At 37.8% G+C, this 24,284-nt stretch overlaps 1 protein-coding gene across 2 annotated transcripts in view; it reads left to right on the top strand.

Annotated features, from left to right (window-relative positions):
* The window catches only part of LOC132830572 (protein CASP-like), a 596,312-nt gene that overhangs the window by 439,556 nt on the left and 132,472 nt on the right, over positions 1 to 24,284 (top strand). Inside the window, exons 16-18 of one of the 2 annotated variants that reach the window (XM_060848389.1) lie at positions 6,768 to 6,833; positions 19,149 to 19,250; positions 20,908 to 21,722. The exons of the other annotated variant lie outside the window; for it this stretch is intronic. Coding sequence (XP_060704372.1) covers positions 6,768 to 6,833; positions 19,149 to 19,250; positions 20,908 to 21,722 — 983 coding nt within the window. The remainder of the gene's footprint in view (positions 1 to 6,767; positions 6,834 to 19,148; positions 19,251 to 20,907; positions 21,723 to 24,284) is intronic. 2 annotated transcript variants of the gene reach the window in all.

The following is a 24,284-nucleotide window of genomic DNA, read 5'->3' as shown; positions in this document are numbered from 1 at the left end:
TCTGATTCTCTATTAGGCAGTGCTCTCTAGATGCTAACTTGCTTTTAAAAATTTTAAAAGTTTTTTTCCTTCTGTCTGTTTTGGTACTTTGGCCAGTCAACCTAAATTGGTGTTCTTTAGTGCTTGTCCCTTCTGCCAGTGGAAAAAATTTCTTCCTATTTACTCTCTCAAAACCTTACATGACAACAGTCACAATTATTCCAATCAATCTGTGTAACCGAAGCACCTCATAGCTTAAAGTAACTTCAGTTTTTTCTGCACTCTCTGTAATGCCTTAATGATCTTTCAAAAGTGGGGTGTAGAGATTTGGATACAATATTCTAGTTTCTGGTTGAACCAGTGTTTATAAAGGTTTGTCATTAGTTTGTTTTTATAGTCAATTTCTCTGTTTATAAAGCCCAGGTATATCTTTTTGTCTATCTGCCACTCTTCAAATTTGTGGTGTTAAACATGATTCTTCTCCCCCTACAATCACTCTAGAATTTTATTGTTTATTTTGTATTGTCTTTCCTCGTTGTTCCTACCAAAGTGAATCTCTGCATTAAATGTTACTTGCCAGTTGTCCACCCGTCCATAAGCTTGTCTGTGCTCTGTCGAAATCTGGACCTATTGCTGTCTCATTCACAGTTCACAATACTTTGATGCCCTGTGTACACCAAAGTCTGGGTCATTTATCTAATTCAAGAAAAACAATGACTCTTGTACTGATCCCTGGGAAAACTCACTGTATGCTTTGCTAAAGTGTTAAAAACTACTTTCTATTTCCCATCATTTAGTCAACTTGGTAGTGCAAATCTGTGCAGCCACTGTTCCTCTTTTCATACAGACTTCAACTTAGCTGACAATCTGCTAAATAACACTTTACCAAGCATTTTTTAGATGTCCTGTACACCACATCAACTGCATTATCCTCATCAACCATCTTTATTACCTCATCAAAAAATTCAATCAAGTAAGTTGTACACAATCTGTCCAAAACAAATCCATGTAGGCTTTACTTGATATATCCTTCCTTGTTCAAGTGATTAATAACTTTATCCCACATTTCTGACAGATTTCTTACCACATAAATTGCTGGTTTTGCCCTTTCATCCTTTTTTGAATCATAAAAACAGAAATTCAGCAGGTCCAAAACATCTGTGGAAAGAGAAACCAAGTTCAAGTATTGAGTTGAATTTGATGAATTTTAATTTGGATTTCCAGCAGCTGCAGTATTTTGCTTTTATGTAACATTTGCAGTTTTTCAATCTTGTGGTACAACTCCTGTGTCTAAAGAGGTTTGGCAGATCATTATCAGTGTCGTCATGATTAGATTACCTCTTAATGTTTGACATTCAATGGTTAGCAAATCTTGTCTCTGAATCCTGTTTTTGTAATTTAACCATTTGGTTTTCCTATAATTTTGGTGAATCTGTACTGTACTCCTTCAAAGGCAAAATCATACTTAGTGAGGTGTGGTGCCTAATCCTAACCCAGATCACAGTGCAACATCTGACTAATCAGAATTTGTCAATTCATTGCCTGTTTAATGGACAGTGTTGGATTGGTAAAGACCATCTGGTCTGTTGTATCCCAGGAAAGGTTTAGAGGGACATGGGTGAAACACAGGCAAAAGGGGACTAGTTCACTTTGGGGAGCCTGGTCAGTGTGAACGAGTTGGGCCATAGCGTCTGGTTCTGTGCTGTATGACTCTATGACTCTTTGTATATTTGTAATTCATTGTGCATTATAAGATATATTGTCTATCCCAACTGAAACCATATGATCTCCTGGAAAAATCAAAACCAAATATACATCAAAAGCAAGTTGGAGTCATTACTGCACAGAAGGACACCATTCAGCACATCAAGGTCCATGTTGGTTCTTTGTAGAACAATCCAGTTTCTACCAAGTCTGGCTCTGCAAGTTTGCTTCCTTCAAGTGTCCATCCAGTTTTCTGGAAATCAGTATTTTGGAAAATATTGATCATCATTGTCTTCCAAATTATCGCACAGCTTTTTTAGTTTCTATATAGACTCATAGAGATGTTTTGTTTCATACAGTATGAGATCTGAAATACCATATTCTGTTACCAACCTATTGTTTAAGAATATCAGTCAACCTATGGCATGTGAACCTCACAGGTTCAAGAAGGTTGCATAATGCCTCCTTCTCAAGGGAAACTAGGATGGGCAATAAATGCTGGCTTGTCAGCAATGCCCACGTCCCAAGTGTGAACTTAAAAAGATGTTGAGTTGTAAACTAGCCTTATAGTTCAATATATTAAGCACTTGGTTAGCAGTATATAGATTAGTACAGGCAATTTGACTTTCAAGCTATGTTTCTTCATAAATCGGTACTTTAAAATAAAGAGAAGAATGCAACTTGCTGACTGGTTAATTATACAGAATTCTGGAATTCACTTCCTCATGGCATTGTGGGTAAACCCACAGCAGGTAGACCGCACTGGTTCAAGAAAACACTCACCACCACCACCTCAAGGGCACTGAGAGATGGGCAATAAATGCAAGTCAGCCAGCAACACCCACATCCCTCAACATGAATACATTTTAAAAAACAGCCGTTCTGACTGGTATTTTTATTTTTTGCCAGTAGTATGTTCCTTGACTTGCATTGATTAAAACTAATTAGGAAATGGAGATTTGTTGAAATGAGTTATGTGGAATGTTTCTCAGAACCAAGTCTACCCCTGACTAATTTCTCCCCTTGAAAAATGAATACACATTTTAAATATGTAGAAGTCTGTTTGCTTTAGTTTTTCTGTTTTAATCCCAATCTGCACAGTGCAGATAGATTTGCACTTCATAATTCCACCTTGTCTTGATGCCTAACTGGTATCATAACCCAACTTCCATATCCCAACAGGTTATTTCCAGGTCTCCTCCACTGTACACTTCAAAAGGATTGCTCCAATCACCAGCAATCACTGTGTAAACATTGATAAAATGAAAGTAAAACATACATCAAAGGAAAGGACTGCAAATCCTGAAACATAGGCTGGAAATTGCTGGAGTGTAAGAGCGAAGACTGTAATGATTCACGAAGATAAGACAACTAAATGTAAAACGAGGACTGGTATAAGACTATCTTTAAAGAATGGCACTTGTTAAACCTCAGCTTGAGTCTTCTTGTAGCTCAGGGTGCCACATTATAGGGAGGAGATGAACACATTTCAGAGAGCACAAGAATAATGCCAGGAATAAGGAATTTTGGTTATAAGGATAGATAGAGCAGTCCCAAATTCTTCACTTTGAGATAACAAGAAGAGATCTGACACAAGGTTTTCAAAATCATGACCGGGCTGGATAGAATGAATAGGGAGAAACTGTTTCGACTTGTAAAGAAACAAGAATGAAGCAGCGTAGGTTTAAAGTGATTTGCAAGATGTAAATGCGAGAGGAAAGTTTTTTCACACAAGTAATTAGGTTATAGAATGCACTGCCTGGTAGTATGGTTGAGACAGGTTCAGTTGAGATAGTCAAGATGCCCTTTAATGATTATTTGGATAGATAATGTGCACAGTTGTGGGGGGAAAACAAATAAGGATTTAGAACTTGGTAATGATGCTCATTTGAAGAGCTGGTGCAGATATGGGCTCATTGGCCTTTTACATCCTAACACTTTTAGCTTTTAAAAAAGTTGACAACACGAAAGCAAATTCTGAACAGCAGATAAAACAAATCAAAGTTTGATAAAGATTTTTTTATGGCTACTTATTAATTGAAACAGCCCAGATTCCAAGTAGTGTAACAATTTCCATGACTAAATCATCGTATCATTTATAGGCACTGCACTTCGTGCATTCTCCCACCTAGAACAGAGATAGGCAACTGTTTAAATTCGTAAGGCTTCTGGTATATTCCTTCCTCATATAATACGCAAGCACACAGCAGTGTGCACTTGACAGCCTAAAGGCTGCTGTGTAGAGAACCATGATATTTAATTGTCAAGTACATTGGTAAAGCATTGCCTCACAGAAAGCTGCTGTGAGACTTCACATGGATTTGTTGTACTTTTGAGTTTAGAGCTTTTCTTGTTGAAAGTCAGTACATGTATAGGTATTGATTGTAGCAACAGGAGCTTTGTGAATAGAACACATCAAAAATGAAAAGACTGTACTCCACATTTAGAATATGAGCCATGAGCGTACTCGAGGTCTTGATTATTTTTCATGCAGTATTGGATTAAGCTGCATGACCTGAGAAAGGGCGGCATGGTGGCTCAGTAGTTAGCACTGCTGCTTCACAGTGCCAAGGAACTAGGTTTGATTTCCACCTTGGGTGACTGTGTGTGTGGGGTTTGCACATTCTCCCTGTGTCTGCATGGTTTTCCTCCCACAATCCAAAGATGTGCAGGCCAGATGAATTGGCCGTGCTAAATTGCCCATAGTGTTAGGTACAATAGTCAGAGGTAAATATAGAGGGATGGGTCTGGGAAGGGGGGGGGCGGTTTCTCTTCGGAGGGTTGATGTGGACTTGCTGGGCCAAAAAGCCTGTTTCCATACTGTAGGGAATCTAATGTAATTTTTTTTAAAAAAAGTATTGTTTTACTAAGAGAACCTGAGTGTTAGAATCAGGAGCTTTGTTTTTCTCGTTTGTGAAAATCCAATTGATTTTAAATGTAATTGTTGTAATTTTGTCACTTAACACGCTTCTTCAAAGAAAAGGCCTTCTTCCTAATTTGTAGATACCATTTTTATCAGTTTATTTTTGTATATATTTGTGTTCAGTGAAGAATTTTCTTGTCAATTCCTGTCAAACATTGAAGTGTTTTGTTTTCCACATTTTCTTGTGGATTACACATTACAGGAGGACATTAATCAATGCCAAATCTGTACTGAGCCTTGGTGCACACTTGGAATACCATTTGCAGATCTAGTCACAATAGAGGCATATAAGAGGGCGGTGGTGAAGATTTACAAGGACAGTCTTAGAAATGTGTGGATTTACTCATCAGGAAAGAGTTGACAGGATGGGTCTCAACATTTCTTGAAAAAAAAGGTTGAGAAATGACCTAATAGAGGTCTTTAAAAATTTTGAAAAGTTTTGATATAGAATGCCTCCTTTTGGGGAGAAGAACAAAGCCAAAAGCCATGAATATTGCATAGTCACCAATAAATTTAGTAGCATTTTTTTCACCCAGAGCATGGCAAGAACTTGCAATTATCTGGCACAGGGTTTGGTTGAATGGATAGTGCAGATGTATTTAAGGGAAACTAGACAAACATGTGAGTGAGAAGGGAATAGTGGTTACAGTGGTACATTTAGTTAAGAAAAGAGGCTTAAGCAAAAACATCGGCATGGACTGGCTGCTCGCAAGAAGCTTATTTCTGTTCTGTATATTCTGTATAATGACATCTTGTGCAATGAAGATCGCAAATGATGTCAAGAACCATCCAGAGATATATAATAAAACTGAAAGTTAAATTTTACTAATGCATGAAATTCCAGTTGCAATAACTAGGTTTTGTAAGGAGAGACAGTGTTACTGTTCTTGCTGCACAAGGAACCAAGGAGAAACGTGCATGTAGAGAAGTCACAATATTTTTTTCTAGATTATTTATTTATGGGGTGTGAGCATCATTGCCTGCATTTGTTGCTCATTCCAAATCACTTGACAGCTTGTGAGCAAGCTTGAGCTTGTATCAAAGTATCATAGTAGATTATTGAACCAATTGACAATGGAAAAAGAAATATGCCCATAAAATCTCTCAAATTTTCTCCATTCAGGAAGATAATATCTAAACTAAATGTTAAGTCCACTTTCCAGCCCCATCCTCATATCCCTTGATTCCCTTAGAGTCCAAATGTTTTGATTGTATTCGTCATCTGAGTATCTGTAGCCCTGTTAAAGAATTTGAAAGAATCTTCTGAATGAAGAAATTTCTCATTTTTTAGCACCAAATGGCTAAACACTTTTCCTGAGGCTATAACCTCTTCAGTAATTGGGAAATGGAGACTCAGTGTCTACTCTGTCAAGCCTTCTTAAAAAAAGTGTTTTGGTGAAATTTTTTCTTCTCCTAAACTCCAGATAATATAGAAACAAAAGCAGAAATTGCTGTTAAAATTTCAGCAGGTCTGGCAGCACCTGTGAAGAGAAAGCAGAGCTAAAGTTTCAGGTTCAGTGACCTGATTTGTTCTCATAGCTCCGCCTTCTCATTTCAAGAACCAATAGTGAACCTTTATTGCAGTAAGGCAAGTTTATGTTTCTTTGTGTTCAGAGAACAAATCTGCGAACAATATTCAAAGCCTTGTAGAATTTCATGAAGATTTCTTTATTTTTGCACTCCATACCCTTTGTAAAAAGTTAAACAAAGCATTTGCCTTCCTAATGGCTTACTAAATCTGCATGTTAACTTACCACAATTCATTGACAAGCATATCCAAATACTGAGAATCAACATTTAGTAGCTTGCAGCTTTACAGAATCATCTGCCATTGAACAACCTTTATTTAGGTTAGAAATAGGTAATGAAAATGCAGTAATTGCTGAGAGTGTAAGGAGGCCACTGACATTTGATATCATGGTTATTGATGCTCATTAAATTTTAAAATGATTTTGTGCCGACAAGAATCATCATGACATCTGTCGTGAAGCTCAACTGCTGTTTTTGACCTTCCTCCCTCCACCAAAAACACAGTCCATTGAAATAATCAGTGACAGTATATATTGTGTGTGCCCCAGTATATAGCATGCTAGGTCACTGTAAAGAGACAAAAAAAATTCCCCCTTGTTTTTTATTCTTATCAAAACTTGTTTTTTAACAGAGGTTCCAGGCCAGAACATACAAAGAGTGTTGCAGGAAGTAAAGAAACGAAGATATGGTTCAGAAGGTAGGTCCTGGGATGTTCTGTTAATTACAACCAATAGGATTCATGTAAACATATTAACTACATAAAACCCAAGTGATGCGGTCTAATACTGGCCTGGAATCTGCTGGAAAACAGATAGTGTAAGTATAAAAATCAAGGCATTCACTCCTTAAAGCTGCAATGAGCAACTATTTGATACTTGTCTTTTAAATCTATTTTTGAACTAATTTATTCTCCTTGAACTGCATTTTAATGCACCTATTATTTATTTTAGTCATTTCGTTTGAATATCATTTGTAAATATTTCTAAATTTAAAGAAAAAAGTAATTTTGGGATTATGACAGAAATAGCTGGTTCAGTGACTCAGAGCATGGTTGATGGAGGTTATTGAAGAGATAGGGAGTCTTTGGATCTTTTTGATGAATATTAACACAGAACAGAGTGGAAATTGCAGGTTTTACCTCTCAAAATCTTGAGCATACTGAAATTGTTCAGAGAGAGGTGGGTGTATTTAAACAAATTAGATTGAAAGGGCATTGCAGCTTTAAGTGACAGTTCATGCAAGTTACGGTTGTGACCTCATGAAGCATACCGTTTGAATTATTTCTGAGGGTCTGTTACCAGGGATATTCACAAGACTGAAGTGTTCTTTGTTGGCTGATCAACAGGTTGCCTAAAATATTGTTGACCAGTTGAGGTGTTTACAAATTCTTATGCTCCCAATAGTTTCTAAATACTTTTGGTAATGATGAACATTTAACACATTCTGGTCAGCCTTTTGATAACCTGGAGTGAAAAGATGGATTAAAGTGGAGAATTTAATCTAATGATGGCCATGTGTTACTTCTGGAAAAATTATAACCTGAATATGTAATTAATTTAAACCTCAGCAGTACAGTCTTTCTGACTAATACTACTTGTATTCAATTGAAGGGAAATCTCTACATATTTTTATGAAAAGGTTCACAAATTCTCATTTTATTTTACTAAAATGAATGCAGAGTAGTATCAACTAAGTCAGTTATTGATTCTGTTAATATCAAATTTTTGACTCTAGCATCATAGTTTCCGAATGCTGAAGCAGAGAAGTCAAGCGTTCTTCCACAATGTATTGGTTGCCATGCTTTTGAATAAAAGTAATATGTTGTCTGTGAAACGCTTTGTGATGAATGTATGAAGTGCTACATAAATCCAAGTTATTTTTAATGTGTCTGAAGTTTGGCTTACATTTCAGGAAAATGCATTGCTTGTGTACTTTGAAGTTTTCCTGGTGCCTGCACTGTTGTTTTTGTTGGATTTAATGTGACCTCACAGTTCATTAAACGAACCTGAAATGGGAATTGGAATGGATCACAGTGTGCATAGAGTGCCGTATTCAGAATGGCATAGTTCTGTTAGCAGTCAGACTGAGCAGATACAATTTACCAAAGTGACAAGGAGCTCTTTCTTCGCACAGTATAAATATTCGTAATTTTTCATGTTCTTGTTCTTTTTAGAAAAATTGAATAATAGAGTTCTGGTAAGGAATAATAGAAATCTACCTCTGGTGCAGCACAAAATAGTGTGATGTCAGATCAGTCACCTGTTCTTCAGACAGGGGGTGGTAGATTTGTGGAAGTCATTGCCACAGCAGGCTGTAGAGGCCAAGTTATTGGTTGTATTTAAGACAGATATAGATAGGTTCTTGTTCAGTGGGAGGATTAAGGCAGAGAATAGGGTTGAGAAACATTTCAGCCATGATTGAATGCCAGAGAAGACCTAATAGGCTAAATGGTCTAATTCTGCTCCTATATATTATGGTCTTATGCATAATTTTTAATTCCATTGTCTTTCTACCGCTCGTGTCTTGAAGCCATTACACAATAGACAACTACATAAATCCTATCAAATTGTAATGCCTGCTGATTAAACCCATTATCGTCATCACAAAATTGCGATTAAAGCCCTGGAATGTCAGCATCATGAGCTTTTCGAGCAATAAAAGATGGTGACCTAGAATTTCCAGCTGTTCCTAGTAGGCGAGTTTCAGCAGTTCTTATTTGGAACCATACATGGAAAGCTTATAGGAGAAGTAATGTCTTTTACTGAGTTATAAACTAGAAATAGGATAACCAGACACTTGCCTTACAAAATATGCCTCCTTCTGGGTAATTGATTAGCATGGCTTCTAAACCACAGGCATTCTGTACCACTGGCTATCCTGTGCTCTCCTGAACTCTTGACAACTTCAGAACAGCATGAAGTGGTGATTCTTTTTGGCACAACAGTCTTTTACAACTTAAAAGAAATGCTCCTACATCTATGAAATAACTTTTGTGAAATAATAAAGCTTTACCAGCAACTCTCAGAGCCTGCTCCACCATTCAATAAGGTCATGGCTTATCTGATTTTAACCTCAACTCTACACAACTCTACACTACTCCTACATTGTTCACCGTCTTGGTCAATCAAAATTCAAACTACCTTGAAAAATATTGAAATATGTATTTACTGCATTGTAATTCATTATTTTTTCAGCACATTATAGGCCCTTTGGCCCACAATGTTGGGCCAAGCATTTATCTTAGTCTAAGATAAACCCAGCCTACACACCCCTTAATTTACTGCTGTCAATCTGCTTGTCCAGCAGTCGCTTAAATGTCCCTACTACAACTGCTGGCAGTGCATTCCATGTACCCACCACTCTCTGCATAAAGAACCAATCTCTGACATCTCCCCATACCTTCTTCCAATACCTTAAGAATATGACCCCTCGTGACTGCTATTTCTGCCCTGAGAAAAAGTCTCTAGCTATCAACTCTATCTATGCCTCTCATTATCTTGTACACCTCTATCAAGTCACCTCTCTTCCTCTCCAATGTGAAATGCCCTAGCTCAGTCAACCTCTCTTTGTAAGACAAGCCATCAATCCAGGCAGCATTCTGGTACATCTCCTCTCTAAAGCATCTACATCCTTCCTATAATGAGGTGACCAGAACTGGACACAATATTCCAAGTGTGGTCTAACTAGAGTTTTAGAGAGCTGCAGCATAACCTCACGGCTCTTGAACTCAATCCCCCTGTTAATGAAAGCCAAAACACCGTACGCCTCCTTAACAACTCTATCAACTTAGGCAGCAGCTTTGAGGGATGCTGCCTCATGGACCCCAAGATCTCGCTGTTCCTCCATACTGTCTTTGAGAAATGAAATTCCAAAAACGTTCAACTGTCAGAGAGAGCTGTCTTAAAAGGGTGATCCCTTATTTTTAAACTGTGACCTGTAGCTCTAGATTCTCCCACAAGAGGAATCATTCTTTTGGCCTCCTTGAAATCACTGAAATCCCTGTCTTGTGGTAGAACATTCAAACTCTTCACTTAACATGTACATTGCAGGCTCTATTTGGAGAGCATTACTTTGAGCAAGACCAGTACCTTCTGATTATCACAAGGAATATTCACAGATTTATAAAATTCTAAGTGCTTTACAAGATGTTTTTGAAGGCTGGAAGGGAGATGTCAATACAGAGGTTGGAGTGCCATTGAATGGAGGTGATATCAATAAAAATTGGACTGAATGGAACATGGAATGAGAACCAGGCTTATTTCTTAGAATTGAGAATGTGTGTGGCAATGTATGACTGGAGGACATCTCAGATGTTGGAATGCATAAGACCATGCTGGTATGCAAATTATTTAGTAATGTAAATAAGAAATGGGTAGTGGGTAACTGTGGGCTTAGCATGGATGGTGTGCAGTTAAGAGCAACATTTAAGTTATGGTTTATGCAAACTGCAAGTTAACATTGTAAGGAGAGTTGTGAATTAGTGCACCGTTGAAGTTGTTAATTAAGTTAAGTAAGTTAGGCAACAAACTTTCTCTTGCATAAAATTGCTGGTAATTTTGATTTTACTTGAGCTGGTTTAAATTTGTAGAGTGAAGCCTTTTTGTCATTATCTAAATAACAACAGTCATCCCTTATAAAGCATTTTAACAACTGACAGCTTTTAAAAAGCTGTCACAGTACAAAATGGCACTCTAAACTGAAACCAAATAAAACTAAGATGATAGCAACGTGACAAACAAGAAAGACAATATTCTATCCCTCACATTTCTCAAGCGACACAATCTCATATTGATTTCTGTTGCTTCTTATTTGACATAATTTGATGTGACTCGTTGCATTCGATTTTCATTTCTGACACTTTTAATTTAGATATACTGTCGTTAGCAGCACAGTAATTCTGTTTAATGGGATGCAGTTATGATCCTTTCTCAGTATAAATTTGTGCTACTACATGTTCTTTATTTTATAACATCTGATGCTAAATTTCGTCGATCCCAAGATTTATTAAGTTAACTCAGATTTGCACATTAGGCACATTAGTTAGTTTGACAAATATGTTTGTTTTCGTGACAATATCCAGTGGCACTTGTGGCCATGATTGTATTTTTGGTGTTCATGTCATTCTTATTTTTATCTATTTCATCCATATGCTTAAATTGCTGTTCTCTTTTTACCTTCCGTTTAACTCCGAGACCAACTGCTCATGATCCATAAAAGTGCAGTATAGGTTGCAGAACATGTTGGAATGAGTTCACACATTTTTCTTTGATGGTCTGCAGTCTGTTCATTAGCGAGGGAGAAATAGGTTTGTTGGTGGCTAATTTCTGCGATACAGTATTAACCATACTCAACAGGTTAGTCTCATAGTGTGAATCCTGATGTATACTGAACTAGCTTCTCTCAAAAGGCTGAAATAACAGTACAGACAGTTAAGTTAGTTGAAGTTAGGGAAATGTCCTTGTGTCCTGTCACTATCCATTGACCTTTCTGGAGATTTGATAATTAATAAGGCGAATATTGGGCTTGGTTTTGTTGCCCTGGTGCAGCACATTTGTTAGCACACTGCCTCATAGCACCAGGTTCGATTCCACCTTCAGGTGACTGTGTGGAGTCTGCATGTTCTCCACATGTCTATGTGGTTATCCAGAGGACACTTTGGTTTCTTTCCATCGCCCAAAGATATGCAGGCTAGATAGATTGGCCATGTTAAATTATCCCATAGTGTCCAGTGATGTGTAGAATAGATGGATTAACCAAGGTAAATATGGGGTTACGGGGATAGGATGAGTGAGTGGATCTGGTCAGGATGCTTTCTGAGGGTTGGTGCAGACTCACCTTTGGCCAAATGGCCTTTACCTCTATTGTACCGATTCCATGAACTCTCACCTTGTGAGATCATATAAATTAATTGATGTCCAGATGAAATATTGAGGGGATAAATTAAATTTATTTGTGTTGAGGGTAAAAGATCAGCTCAAAAATTTCTGGGGTGACTAAAGTTAGATCAGGGGAACTGAATTCTGAAAAGGCCAAATGTTTGACGTACAGTGCAGTAAAACCTATATTCAAATGTCTTTTCCCATAGGATAAGTACTGATCTCAAGAAAACAGCTTCTTACCAAACTTAGCAACAGGGGATACCTGCTATTTATTAAAGATGCATGTGGGGTTGCCCCAGCATACACACGCATCCTACTGGTGTGCACTTTGGCATAGTGACCTACTAAAAGGTAAAGTTGCCATAGTGTTACCAGCCCATACAGCAGCTCTATCATCAGAGAGAAACAGCTGTTGGTGGTTTAACCTGAGGGCTACCATGCCTCAGGTGAAGGGAGAAATAACCTCAGCCATTGCAGGAATTTAATCTATACTGTTGGTGTCACTCAGTATCACAACTTTCAGCCAACTGAGCTGAACGGTCCCTAGTGTCATATACTGGTAAGCACTCATGGAAATCTGGAAATTGTGTGTGGGACAGAGAGATTTAAAAGCAGGCAACAAACTTCCAGAAAAACAAAGTTTAATCAATGAAAAAGAAATACAGGTCCCAAACGAGTTCTATTTTGTATGTTTGTAGGCATTTGCAAGGAGGTGCTAAAAAAATGTATTGCCAAAATGGTGGCTCTTGGAATTCAAGTCTCTCAGTGTTTGTGACTTTGGATGGAGTTCATTTCTAGTAGCTATTGATAAAGCTTCCCTGCTAGAACCCTTAAGCCCACTTGTCATTCTACAGCAGGCTTCCTCAGTCGTGGTGAGTTTTGTCTGCCTTCAATACTTCTATGTGATGCAGCTGATTCTGACAATTGAATGTTATTGACCAGGTACTGTATGTGGGCTGAGGGTATCATGGTAGCTCTTCCATTGGGCTCACAGCGAAGAACGTAAGGAAGGGCGTAGGTGCCGGTCTAAGTGAGGATGAGAAACAAACCCTTGAGCATTGGAAAGAAATGTTCCACTAATTCCCTGGCACACCCAAGGCAGGCTTCAAAGGCATTTTCAGGCATGCGAAACCTGTCATCTTTATTAATATCAAAACTGTGCTTGTGAAGTGTTCTCTTGACATTGAAGTCATGGAAGTACATCAGTGCTGTCAGTTGTTAAATAGCTGCAGTACATTGTTAGTTTTAGTTATTTTTAGTGAATAACTAATTATCTGCTCCGCGCCTGATACATAATGTGTATGAAACAAAATGAATGCTGCATAGTTGTTTAGCCAAATACATCAGACATCTGCAATACTGATTCATTGTATATCATAGCCAATTGACTTATTTATAGCTTTTTTTGTTTCTTTGGGATAGGATAATGAGTCTTGATGAACCCTTTGATCCATGTTGTTTTATATTTTGAGTTGAGCTCAGACTTCTCGCTGGCAAGTGAAGTAAAGACAAGTACAGGGTTGTATCTGAAGGACAGACAGGATGAGCTGCATTGAGATGATATCGTAGAGATCTATAAGATGGATGGAACAAGCAAGAGAACACAGCATGCATGGAGTGTTCTTGGTCTGTAGTGCATTAACAGATGATTTTGGTCACTGAAGCACAGACAGGGCTAGGAACAGGAAGGACTTTGTGCTGTCCACTGACACCGATGTAGCTAACCAGGAATGAAGTTAATCATTTTGAGTTGGGAAGGAGCATGACTGAGCAATTAGAAAATTCTCTTGTGAATGAACTATGCAAGTAATATGTGCTATTTCTGTGATGAAGTTAATTTTTAAGAATGAGGTGAGACAGAATTTCTAAATGCCAGAGACCTTATTTTAATGAATCAGTAACAATTAGAAGTGCTAATGCAGAGACAGCCCTGGAATCTGACTGGTTGACATTCTGAAATGCATTTGGTTGAATGGATAGGCTGACAGAGCAGTTGACTTAGGGGTCTGTGTGATTGAAATTGCTCGCAGTACCAGCTGCCTCTGTTGAGAACGTCATCTCCTCGGAATCAGGAAATTGTGATTTCAGGAATAGAGACATGCATTGATGACAATTTAATAGCACTGGCAGTTTTCAAGACACTGGCGTGTGTTTGTGATACATTCGGTTGCAAAGACAGTTCTGCGTTGTCTGGTTAGTGAAATGGAAGGGAGTAATGGCCAGGATGAAATTTCCAATCTTGTCTTCTTTTTTTGAAAACGTAATAAGATGAATGGCTGGAAGTTCTGAAAAGTCAGAAATTGATCTAGAGTTGTGTAACTGAGTGGCAGTTCTCCATTATTCCCCATTGTTTAAGTAAATAAAATATTATTCTGTTTGCAGCTGTAAATGAGGTTTTGCACCTGTTTGTAGTAATTGCCTACTGAGTTGCATCGGTGCACAATTCAAATCCCTATGTGTGAAGTCATTAAAGAAAACCTGCAGTGAACTATAAGTTGCACATCAAATTTATTGTTGGTTGTTATTGTTTTGGGATGAGTATATAGCACTGCAGTATTTGCATAGTAAACAGGTCCACAGATGTTCAAGCACATCGTGAAAGATGCTTTATGAAAATATTAATGATGGAAAAGTACAAATATTGATTTCAAATAGGCTTTCAAGTCTTAGTTTGATTAAAGTTGGTCAATGGCATAGAATTAATAAGGTATTCAAGTCTCCTATTTTCTGGTTATGTCTTGTGTACCTTCTTGTCCTATTACGTTCCCTGTTGCTGAAGTTTTTAAAAATATACAAAGTACTCCAGAAGAAGAGGTCGTTACATCTGCTCCCTTTTGGAGAACAAGCAATTTTTCATTGCCTTTCTACCTGATGTATTTTACAGGATTAGATTAGATTAGATTATCTACAGAATGGAAACAGGCCCTTTGGCCCAACAAGTCCACATCGACCCTTCAAAGAGCAACCCACCAAAACCCAGTCCCATACATTTACCCCTGACGAAGACACCTAACACTACGGGCAATTTAGCATGGCCAATTCACCTGACCTGCACACCTTTGGACTGTGGGAGGAACCCGGAGCACCCGGAGGAAACCTGGGGAGAATGTGCAAACTCCACACAGACAGTTGCCTGGGTCAGGAATTGAACCCGGGCCCCTGGCGCTGTGAGGCAGCAGTGCTAACTGTGGGTTGTAACTAGAAATGTGAAGTTACTGTGTTCACTTCAGTTGCAGGTAGTGTTTAGGGTGTGGGCTGCCTAATCCAGAAAATAATTTCACCAGCTGAGTATGTGCTCTCCTAAAGAGCTGTGGCCTTGATTCCAACCTGGTCTTGCTGGGTATTGAATCAGAGAGTGTTGTGAGAGGACTGCAGCCTTTCTCACATCACAGAGAGGCTGAGGACTGCATGAGATATGGAATTGTAATTTGCAATTAGGTGTGAATTGAATAGTCCTCCCATTACTTTGTGAAGGTGGGGAGTAGAATGAATATTATGTGAAGAAATCTGTTCTCCCCAACGATTGCATTAATTTAATGGGAAAACTTGTTAGCTATTAGAGTAATTGAAGTGTCCACAATGTGCAAAACAGGGTTAGCAACATGAATAAAATGATTAACCAGCCAAAATATTGCTTTTTGTTACTTTGAGTAACTTCAGTAATATTTTTAAACTGAAGTTCCCATGGTCTGTCTCTGAGTGCTGGAAATGAATTATTTTGTTTTGAAATATTACCTGATAAACTGTAGGCATATCCTCGAATCTAAATTCACGCAAACTACATTAGTAGCATTCTGTTAGTCGAATAAGAACTGATTTTTTTCTCAATCTTAAAGCATCTTTTCCTCCATTCAGATAATATTTAAACAGAGTGAAAAAAAAGAGAAGAAATGTGTTTCTGAATAAGAGAGAGAGAATCAGGGAGAGCCCCAGTGCAGCGTGAAAACCATACAGATTATACTAACTCAATTTTCTATTTATGGTTCAAATACAAATAAGTCAGGAGAAATGGTGCTTTCTTTTGTGGGTTTGTGTGAAAATGAAATTAAGGCAAATTAAACAATTGGTCTGAGTAAGTTTCTAACTAAGCTGCTGTATAAAAGCTAGTATTTAGTCATAGCATTCCAGTGTGGAGAAACATAGTCTTGTTGTTTATGTTTATGATTTGGAAACAATTTAGCAACTTCATCTATCTATTGATGAATTCAAAATCCATGGAAATATATAGTAAATGTTGACATACAGGTTGTTCTGCTGTAACACGATAGTTGTGCTCCTCTGTAACCCGGCTGTGGAGATCGCTAATAGAAAATGGCTGTACCCATTCAGCAGAAAGTTTGTGTCATCCAAGCAACGTCCACAATTCATCAATCACATTATAGCCAATTCACGCTGATGAAACGCACATTATAGCAGAACGACCTATAGGAATATTGATTAGATATATTTAAACTGGTTAGACTGGAATTACATCCTCCCACCAGTATTGTTGCTACTTTACTATAAATGCTGGAATATAGTTTTGAACAAAAAAAGAACTTTGTCTGCAGTTTGTTCCAATAACTTTCTGATCTTGAATTCTGCTTCACCTGACAATTTATGCAAGTTCTTGATTTCCTTTGTTTGGGTGGCATAGTGGCACACTGGTTAGCACTGCCGCTTCACAGCGCGAGAGACCCGGGTTCAATTCCTGCCTCGGGCAACTGTCTGTTTGGAATTTGCACATTCTCCCCTTGTCTACATGGGTTTCCTCCTGGTGCTCTGGTTTCCTCCCACAGTCCAAAGATGTGCAGGTTAGGTGAATTGGCCATGCTAAATTGTCCGTAGTGTTAGGTGAAGGGGTAAATGTAGGGGTATGCGTGGGTTGCAAAAGCAAACTGAATATTGCTTGTTTCCCAGTAAAATTCTAAACATAGCTCTCACTTCCTGTAGATATTGAATGTAATTTCTGAGCTCCAATGCATAATAAAAAAAAACCTGTTTGTCAACACACCACAGCGGCCTAATGTAAATGTGCAAAGTCACATTTTGTGCGATGTATAAATCAAATACAAAATAATTTCAACTGCCAGTCTTTCAAACATGAATATTCTTGTGTAAAATTAACATTTGATACAATTGTTTGCATAAATTATTTTTCACAATGACATTACAATCTTGTTTGTGCTTTGAAGTCTTTTATTGTCTCCAATTAACATTTTAGAGGAAAGTTTAGCCAGGGCACAAACTTGATCATTTTCAGTAACTTTGTGTCTAAGTCATGTCATTCGATTTCTGTCAAAGCAGTGTAGTGTTCCAAAATGCTTTAGCAACATCCACATTATAAAACGACCTGTATCCTCCTCCTATCTTTTGACCGCTGTTAGTTTGTCTTTCAAATTAAACCTATAGAACAAATATCAAAAATCTTATGCAGAAAATATTGAAAATGTTATAAAATAGCTGTATATGAATGAGGGTGAAAAATGAGAAAAGAAAGCTTAGACTGTGCTGATTCCACAGGAGTTACCATTCAAATTATATACACAAAAAAATTACCTAAATCCGAAGACAACTAATGTTGAAGAGACACTGGACTCAAAACTTTAACTCTGTGTCCATCCTACAGTAGCTGCCAGACCTACTGAGTTTTGCCAGCATTTGCTGTTTCAATGTCCAGCATCCACAATTCTTTGTTTTATTCCAAGTCAACATAAGGTTTTGTACCTGATTAGATTTTAACATTCAGTTAAATTATGAAAGCTAAGAAAAAGTTTATTGCATGTGAGACGAATTAGAATAAGTAAATGATCCCCATCATCACTAAAGCTGCCATGGTTGGGATAGACTGCCTTTTTCCCCATCTCCAATGCAGTTGTAGCATCACAGAAGGAGACCATTCAGCCCATCATGTCCACACTGGATTTCTGCAAAAGCAAATAAGTTTATCCCACCCCCCTGACCTTTTCCCCTAGCGCTGAAATTACTTTATCTTCAGCTGCTATCAGATCCTATTTTGAAAACCCTCTACCACAATCCCAGATAGCACCAATCCACATTCTAACAACTCTCTGCATTAGATAGAACATAAAACATTACAGAGCAGTACAGGCCCTTCGGCCCTCAGTGTTGCACCGACCTGTGGAACAAATCTGAAAACCATCTATTGTCCACTATTCCATTTTCATCCATATGTTTATCCAATGACCATTTAAATGCCCTTAAAGTTGGCATGTCCACTACTGATTGTAATTATTATTCTCATGTTGCTGTTGATTCTTTTGCCAATCACCTTGAATTGTTGTTTTCTGGCTCTCAATCCTCCTGTCAGCAGGAACAGTATCTTTTTGTAGCTGTGTGGACCGTTTCTGATTTAGAGCACCTGTATCAAATCTCCTTTCAATCTTCCCTAAAATGAATAACTCCAGCTTTTTGTGTAACTCCATGTAACAGAAGTCCCTCACCATGGCACAGTTCTCTCAAAATATTTTCTACATTCTTCCAAGAAGTTTTAAAGCCTTTCTTAAAGTATTCTGCCACTTTAGCATCAGCCTACATAAATATATTATCAGAGTAATAACCTGGCGGGTCTGGCAGCATCCATGACAAGAGAAACAGTTAAGATTTCAAGTACTTCTTTCTAAAGAAGTGTCATATTGAACATAAAGTATTAACAAATGCTGCCAGATCTGCTGAATTTCTCCAACTTTTTACTGTTCTTGATTCAGATCTAAGCAGTGCCATGCTTTACCAGCATAGATAACTTGGGTCTGTTCCTGTACTGTAAATTTTAAGTCTCTCACTCTTTAGCTATCATGTGCACTCAACCTAAAACACATTGAAAATCCTTAAAAAAAAATCAGCATTATAAATTGTCAAATCTCCACTTAATTCAAAGTGATTCTGGATGATGGCAGTGAGTGTGTAATTGAAGAAAAAGTAGGATAATTCAGCTTTTCAAAGCATTTTGTACATAATTTGAGTAATGTACTGGGCAAAAGTCTGTTCTTAAATTTGCTTTTAGAAGTTAGTTGCTATTATCTAGACGCACTGAAAGAGTATAAGTAAATTTTGACTTTGTTGTACTATAAATATATTTCTGTTGGCTAGAAACCCCCTGCTTTAGTCTTCACTTGCAATTTTTATATCTTCAGGCAATATCACAACGCGGATCAGAACCCCTGAGACTGGCTCTGATGAAGCCATTAAATCCATTCTAGAACAGGCCAAGAGAGAACTACAGGTGCAAAAAACTGGTGAGTACACTGAAATCATAGATACATTGGACCAGACCTGGTAGACCAACATTGCTTCCTTCAGTATTGGAGGCAGAGACATCTTTAAGTTGAAACTGAGAAGTTTTTGTACGTAACCAAAGTATCAGCCAACTTCCAAATTGAGACTTAAACTAATGAACCTCAATGTGCCAGTCTCTTATGTAACACAAACCTATTACTTTACTTAGGGTTTTGAACCTTCAAAAGAAAATACTTGTTTTGGAAAAGTGTTTGCAACTGAGAAAGATTGTGTCCTTTTAGTATTCTGACTTGCAAGTTAATCATTTCAGTTACAGAATTATTTTCCAGTATATGTTTTTTGTTAAAGGTATGGAAGTCTGAATACTAGTGTAGGTTTATTTTACATAAGCAACTGACGCACTGAGATCCATTTATATTTATATGGAAAATTATTTGCTGAAATGCTGAACTAAGTGTGTTGTCTTAATGTACTCTGCCAATTAGGAATTGCTGAGCTAGTAATGAAAATAGTTACATTGTCCTCGATCTCGGGTGCAGTTTTCATAGAATTGTAGAATGTTTGCAGCATAGAACAAGAATATTTGGCCCTTCATTTCCATGCCAGCTATCTGTAAGAGTAACTCTGTCAGCGTCACTTCCTTCTCTTTGCCTGAGGCCCTACAAATCTTTGCTCCTCAGGTCCTTATGCAATTACCTTTTGAAAGGTATGATTAAATCTGTCTTTACCACACTTAGCAACAGTACATCCCAGATCCTAATTTCTTGCTGTGAAAGTAGCATTTTGTAATGTCACCATTGGGTTTTTTTCACTTTAAATCTGGCTGTTCATCCTAGTGACAAACCTATTCCCAATGTTCTCTGCCACAAGATTAATTAAATCAGCTTCTCTAATCTATGCAGGTAACTGAAGTTCCTCATCCCTGGAACCATGATTTGAACTGGGGTGGACAAGGTTAAAAATGACACAACACCAGGTTATAGTCCATCAGGGTTATTTAGAAGCACTAGCTTTCGGAGCGCTGCCTCTTCATCAGGTGGTTGTGAACCATTGGTGTAACTATTTTTTGCAACTTCTGAAAATCCTTTAAATCCTTCCAAGACTGTGATCAGAAATAGACACAAAGTTGAGGCTGAATCAGTATTTTTTAAAGGTTACTCTATACCTCATTCCATAAAACTCACCACTTCACATACCTTAGATAAAAATAGAAAGTGATGGAGAAACTCAACATATGTGGAGACAGAAACCGGGTTAATATCTCGGGTCCAATGTGACTCTTCTTTGAAACCCATATACATTGTTTTCCTTAATCTGCCCTGGCACATTCAACTATGTAAGCATATATGTCTCCTGCTGTTACTACACCATCTTTATAATTGCATGTTAATTCTAAATGGCCTCTCTTTATTTTTCCTACAAGAATGCAATCACTTCATATTTGTCTGCATTAATTTCATCTTTCACATGTCTGTCCATTTTCCAGGTATTGAAGTGTCATTTCATATTTTTTTTCCTGGCAGATTTTCTGTATTGCTATAATTTCTTCTATGATCTTTAAGATTGTAGACAGCTGCCAGAATCTCAGAACAGATTCCTAATAAAACTGTCACTGTTTAAAGAAGGTTTTGAATGTTTTTTTATTTTGTGTTACAGTTGATTCAACTCAACCACCCTGTACATCGAGCAGTGGTGGTTCAGATGAAGCAATTTGGTCAATATTGGAACAGGCCCGGCGTGAGATGGAAGCTCAGAAGGCAGGCCTTGAGCCGACACCAAAGCCAACACCAGTTCCTCAAGCTGACTTAGCCCTCCATTCATCCAAAGCAGCATCATCTTCCTCATCATCATTCTCTTCCTCACTGATCGCCATGAAAAAGCCTTTCATGGTGGATTCCAGCAACAACACAACACAAACATCTCATGGATTTAAAAAAGAAGCATTACATGACTCATGCTCCTCAGAGCACCATGGGATAGCAGACACACCCCAGAATATGCTCAAGCAAGTTAAAAATGAGCTGGGACGAAGTAGTATATGGAGGGACCAGTGGTGGAATACAGTTTGTCCTGACAGAAGAAACTCCACTTTTTCAGAAGATGGAAGAGCAGAGGAAGCTTGTAGTGGGAGAGAGAGGATTAGTAATCCAAACAGACTGGAGCGAAATGCTTTGCAAGGACCTGCAGCTTCTGACCACTGGAAAGACTGGCAAAATGCGGAGTCGCCTTATTCTCAAGCATCTGATATAGGCACAGTGGCTGCAAGTAGCAGTGTGACTCCACAAAGCAGTCCCCTGCCTTCTTCACCTCTTGTCCCTGTCTCAAAACCACACAAGCCCTCTGTCCCACCATTAACACCAGAACAGTATGAGATCTACATGTACCAGGAAGTGGACACAGCTGAATTGACACGACAGGTGAAGGAAAAGTTGGCCAAGAATGGGATCTGCCAGAGGATCTTTGGGGAAAAGGTAAATGATTTCTAAAAACACCTTTTTTTTTCAAATTAGTTTTTTTCCAACCATTTTATGAAAATTTAATGTACATTGTTAAGACTAATATCCCGTTCCAACATTTCTAACTTGCGTTCAGAACGCAAAAGCTGTTTCCTTCCAATAAAAATCACCACAAACATTGAGTCAACCATTTTGACTTGTATTCCACCAACTCTGGCCTACTGTACAACCCCTAGTTCTTTTGTCTATGACTATTGGCAGCAATGCTTACTACTGTTTAGATTTTTAAGCTTCAAACTTCATTCACATACCTCTTTTACTCTTCACTTGTTTCTCATCCTCAAAAATGCACTAAACTATATTTTTAACCAAGACCACTTATCCTTTCCTTCATAATACAATCAGTTTGAAATATCATGTTGCACTCCTATGAAACGCCTTGAGTGTTTTGCTACATTTTCTGCTGGGTGTTTTAAAGGAGAGCAGCAGAGTTACCTACAGTGTCCAGGCCAATGTTTATCCTTCAATCAATATTGCATGTGTTTGTGGAATCTTGCTATAATAAAGGTAAAGTGGCAATAGTCCTAGCAGACTATAGAGCTGCTCTTTCAGAATGAGAAAGATAAACGATGGTGGTTTAACCTGAGGGTCACCATGCATCAGGCCAGGAGAGAGGTTGAGAAGACTGGACTTTTATAGTAATCTCAGCTAGTGCAGAAATTGAACCCATTGTTTTGACACCATGCTGCATTGCAAACCAGGAATCTATCTAACTGACCCCAGGATCTTGCTGAGCTGAAATTAGTTGCCATGTTCCTTACATTATGTCAGTGATGACATTTCGGAAAGTATTTAAATGGCTGTAAACGGCTTTGGGATATCCAGTGTTTGTGCGAAATGCCACATAAACACCAGTCTTTTTTTTCATGAAAATGCCCCATGTAAACACATTATTATTGTTATTTTGGATCATGTTTCCAACAAAAATTAGATATTACTTACTTAATGGCTATTTAAAAGTAACATTATTCCTGTGTTATTAAGGATTGTTGAATTTTTTTTCCTGACGTTCCAAGTGTTTTAACCTAGCCCTGTTCCCAACTGAACAGGTCTATAATAGCTGCTTGCTAATCAGTTGCTAACCTTGCTGTAACACTCAGCTCAGGCTAGTTTACAAAGAATAATGCTGTTAACAGTTTCGCTAGAGTATCCAATATGTTTGTTAATAGGCTGATATTGTTGCATTGTTCCTCATTTGGTATATCTGCTCGCTCAACCTCAGTTCAAGATATTTACTGTAATGTCCAGAAGTTTCAATATGAGAACCACAAATGTAGCACTGTTTGGGACTGACACCTTTTGTTATTGCGATTGAAGGATTAAAGTTTACAGACGCATGTTCCTCAACAACAGTAAAGTTAAGACAGAAAATTCCTTCTTTTGGAGTGACACAAATCTCCAGTTAGCCTAATTATGTTGCCATTAAAATGCAGGAAACATATTATTGTCCTAAATTAATTGAAATGTAATGGTACATTGCCTTCCCAAAATAATGACTGTTTAATATCTGTAGGTTAACTGGAGAAGGGGCCATTGCCAGTGCCAAGATTTAATATCTATCTCTAGGAATAAGTTGCACTCAGCACTAGAAGTGGGAAACTTTGATATATTCCATTACTGATCATCAGCTAACTGGTATACCAAGTTCAGAGGTTTGAAGTTCTGATTGAGTTTGTTTTTTATATGACCACATGAGGGTGGAACTGTGAAAAACAATCTTTCATGTTCCCACATCAGAAGGTGTGGTTTCTATTATACAATGGTTCTGGCTTTTCAAACAATGTCATAGCACCAGTGTGATAACACTTAGAAGGGAACGATTTATCATTCTAATTGTCATCACTCAGGTGTTGCGTCTGACTACACAACCAATCAGCTCCGCACCGACCACATCAAATGACCACAGTGGAGCATGCGGCACTGGAGCAACACCGGTAAGTCCCTGATTAATTCTTAAGAAAGTCCATCATCTTGTTACAAGAAATGTTGTAGGCCAGAACCATTGTATAAACATTATAAAAAAAGCAAGTAGTAAAACATTATAATGGTGAAATCATAACTAGTTCACACATTTTTATCATTTTTGCTCTATAAGGCCATTGTAAAATCTTACATAACGCCAAGTACAGCACAATATATTGAGTTTACGCAGGAAATGCAGAAGCTGGATAAACTTAAGGCAGTAAGCAGTCTGGGATCCACTGGCTTTGGAGCTTAAATAATTTAAGCAGTTGTTTTGCATTTCACTGAGCTAGTTGGTAGTTTGACGTTATTAATAGAATGTTGCATAGTAAAACTCATTTTCTACCACAAAAAAGACAGAACTAGACCATTTTATTTTATTTAGTGACTGAAATACTACAAGAAAGGAAGTGAAAAATGAGTTTTAGAAGCCAAAGAAGAAATAAACGCAAAGGCAGAAAAGCAATTGAAATTCTGGAAAGCAACAAATTGGTATGACAAATGGAGTAGGAAATAAATAACACCAGTGGTCCAAATTACTGCCAGAAAATTGAT

The sequence above is a fragment of the Hemiscyllium ocellatum genome, chromosome 31 (genome assembly GCF_020745735.1).
Source record: "Hemiscyllium ocellatum isolate sHemOce1 chromosome 31, sHemOce1.pat.X.cur, whole genome shotgun sequence".
NCBI lineage: Eukaryota > Metazoa > Chordata > Chondrichthyes > Orectolobiformes > Hemiscylliidae > Hemiscyllium > Hemiscyllium ocellatum.
This window is presented reverse-complemented; position numbering and strand designations above follow the sequence as displayed.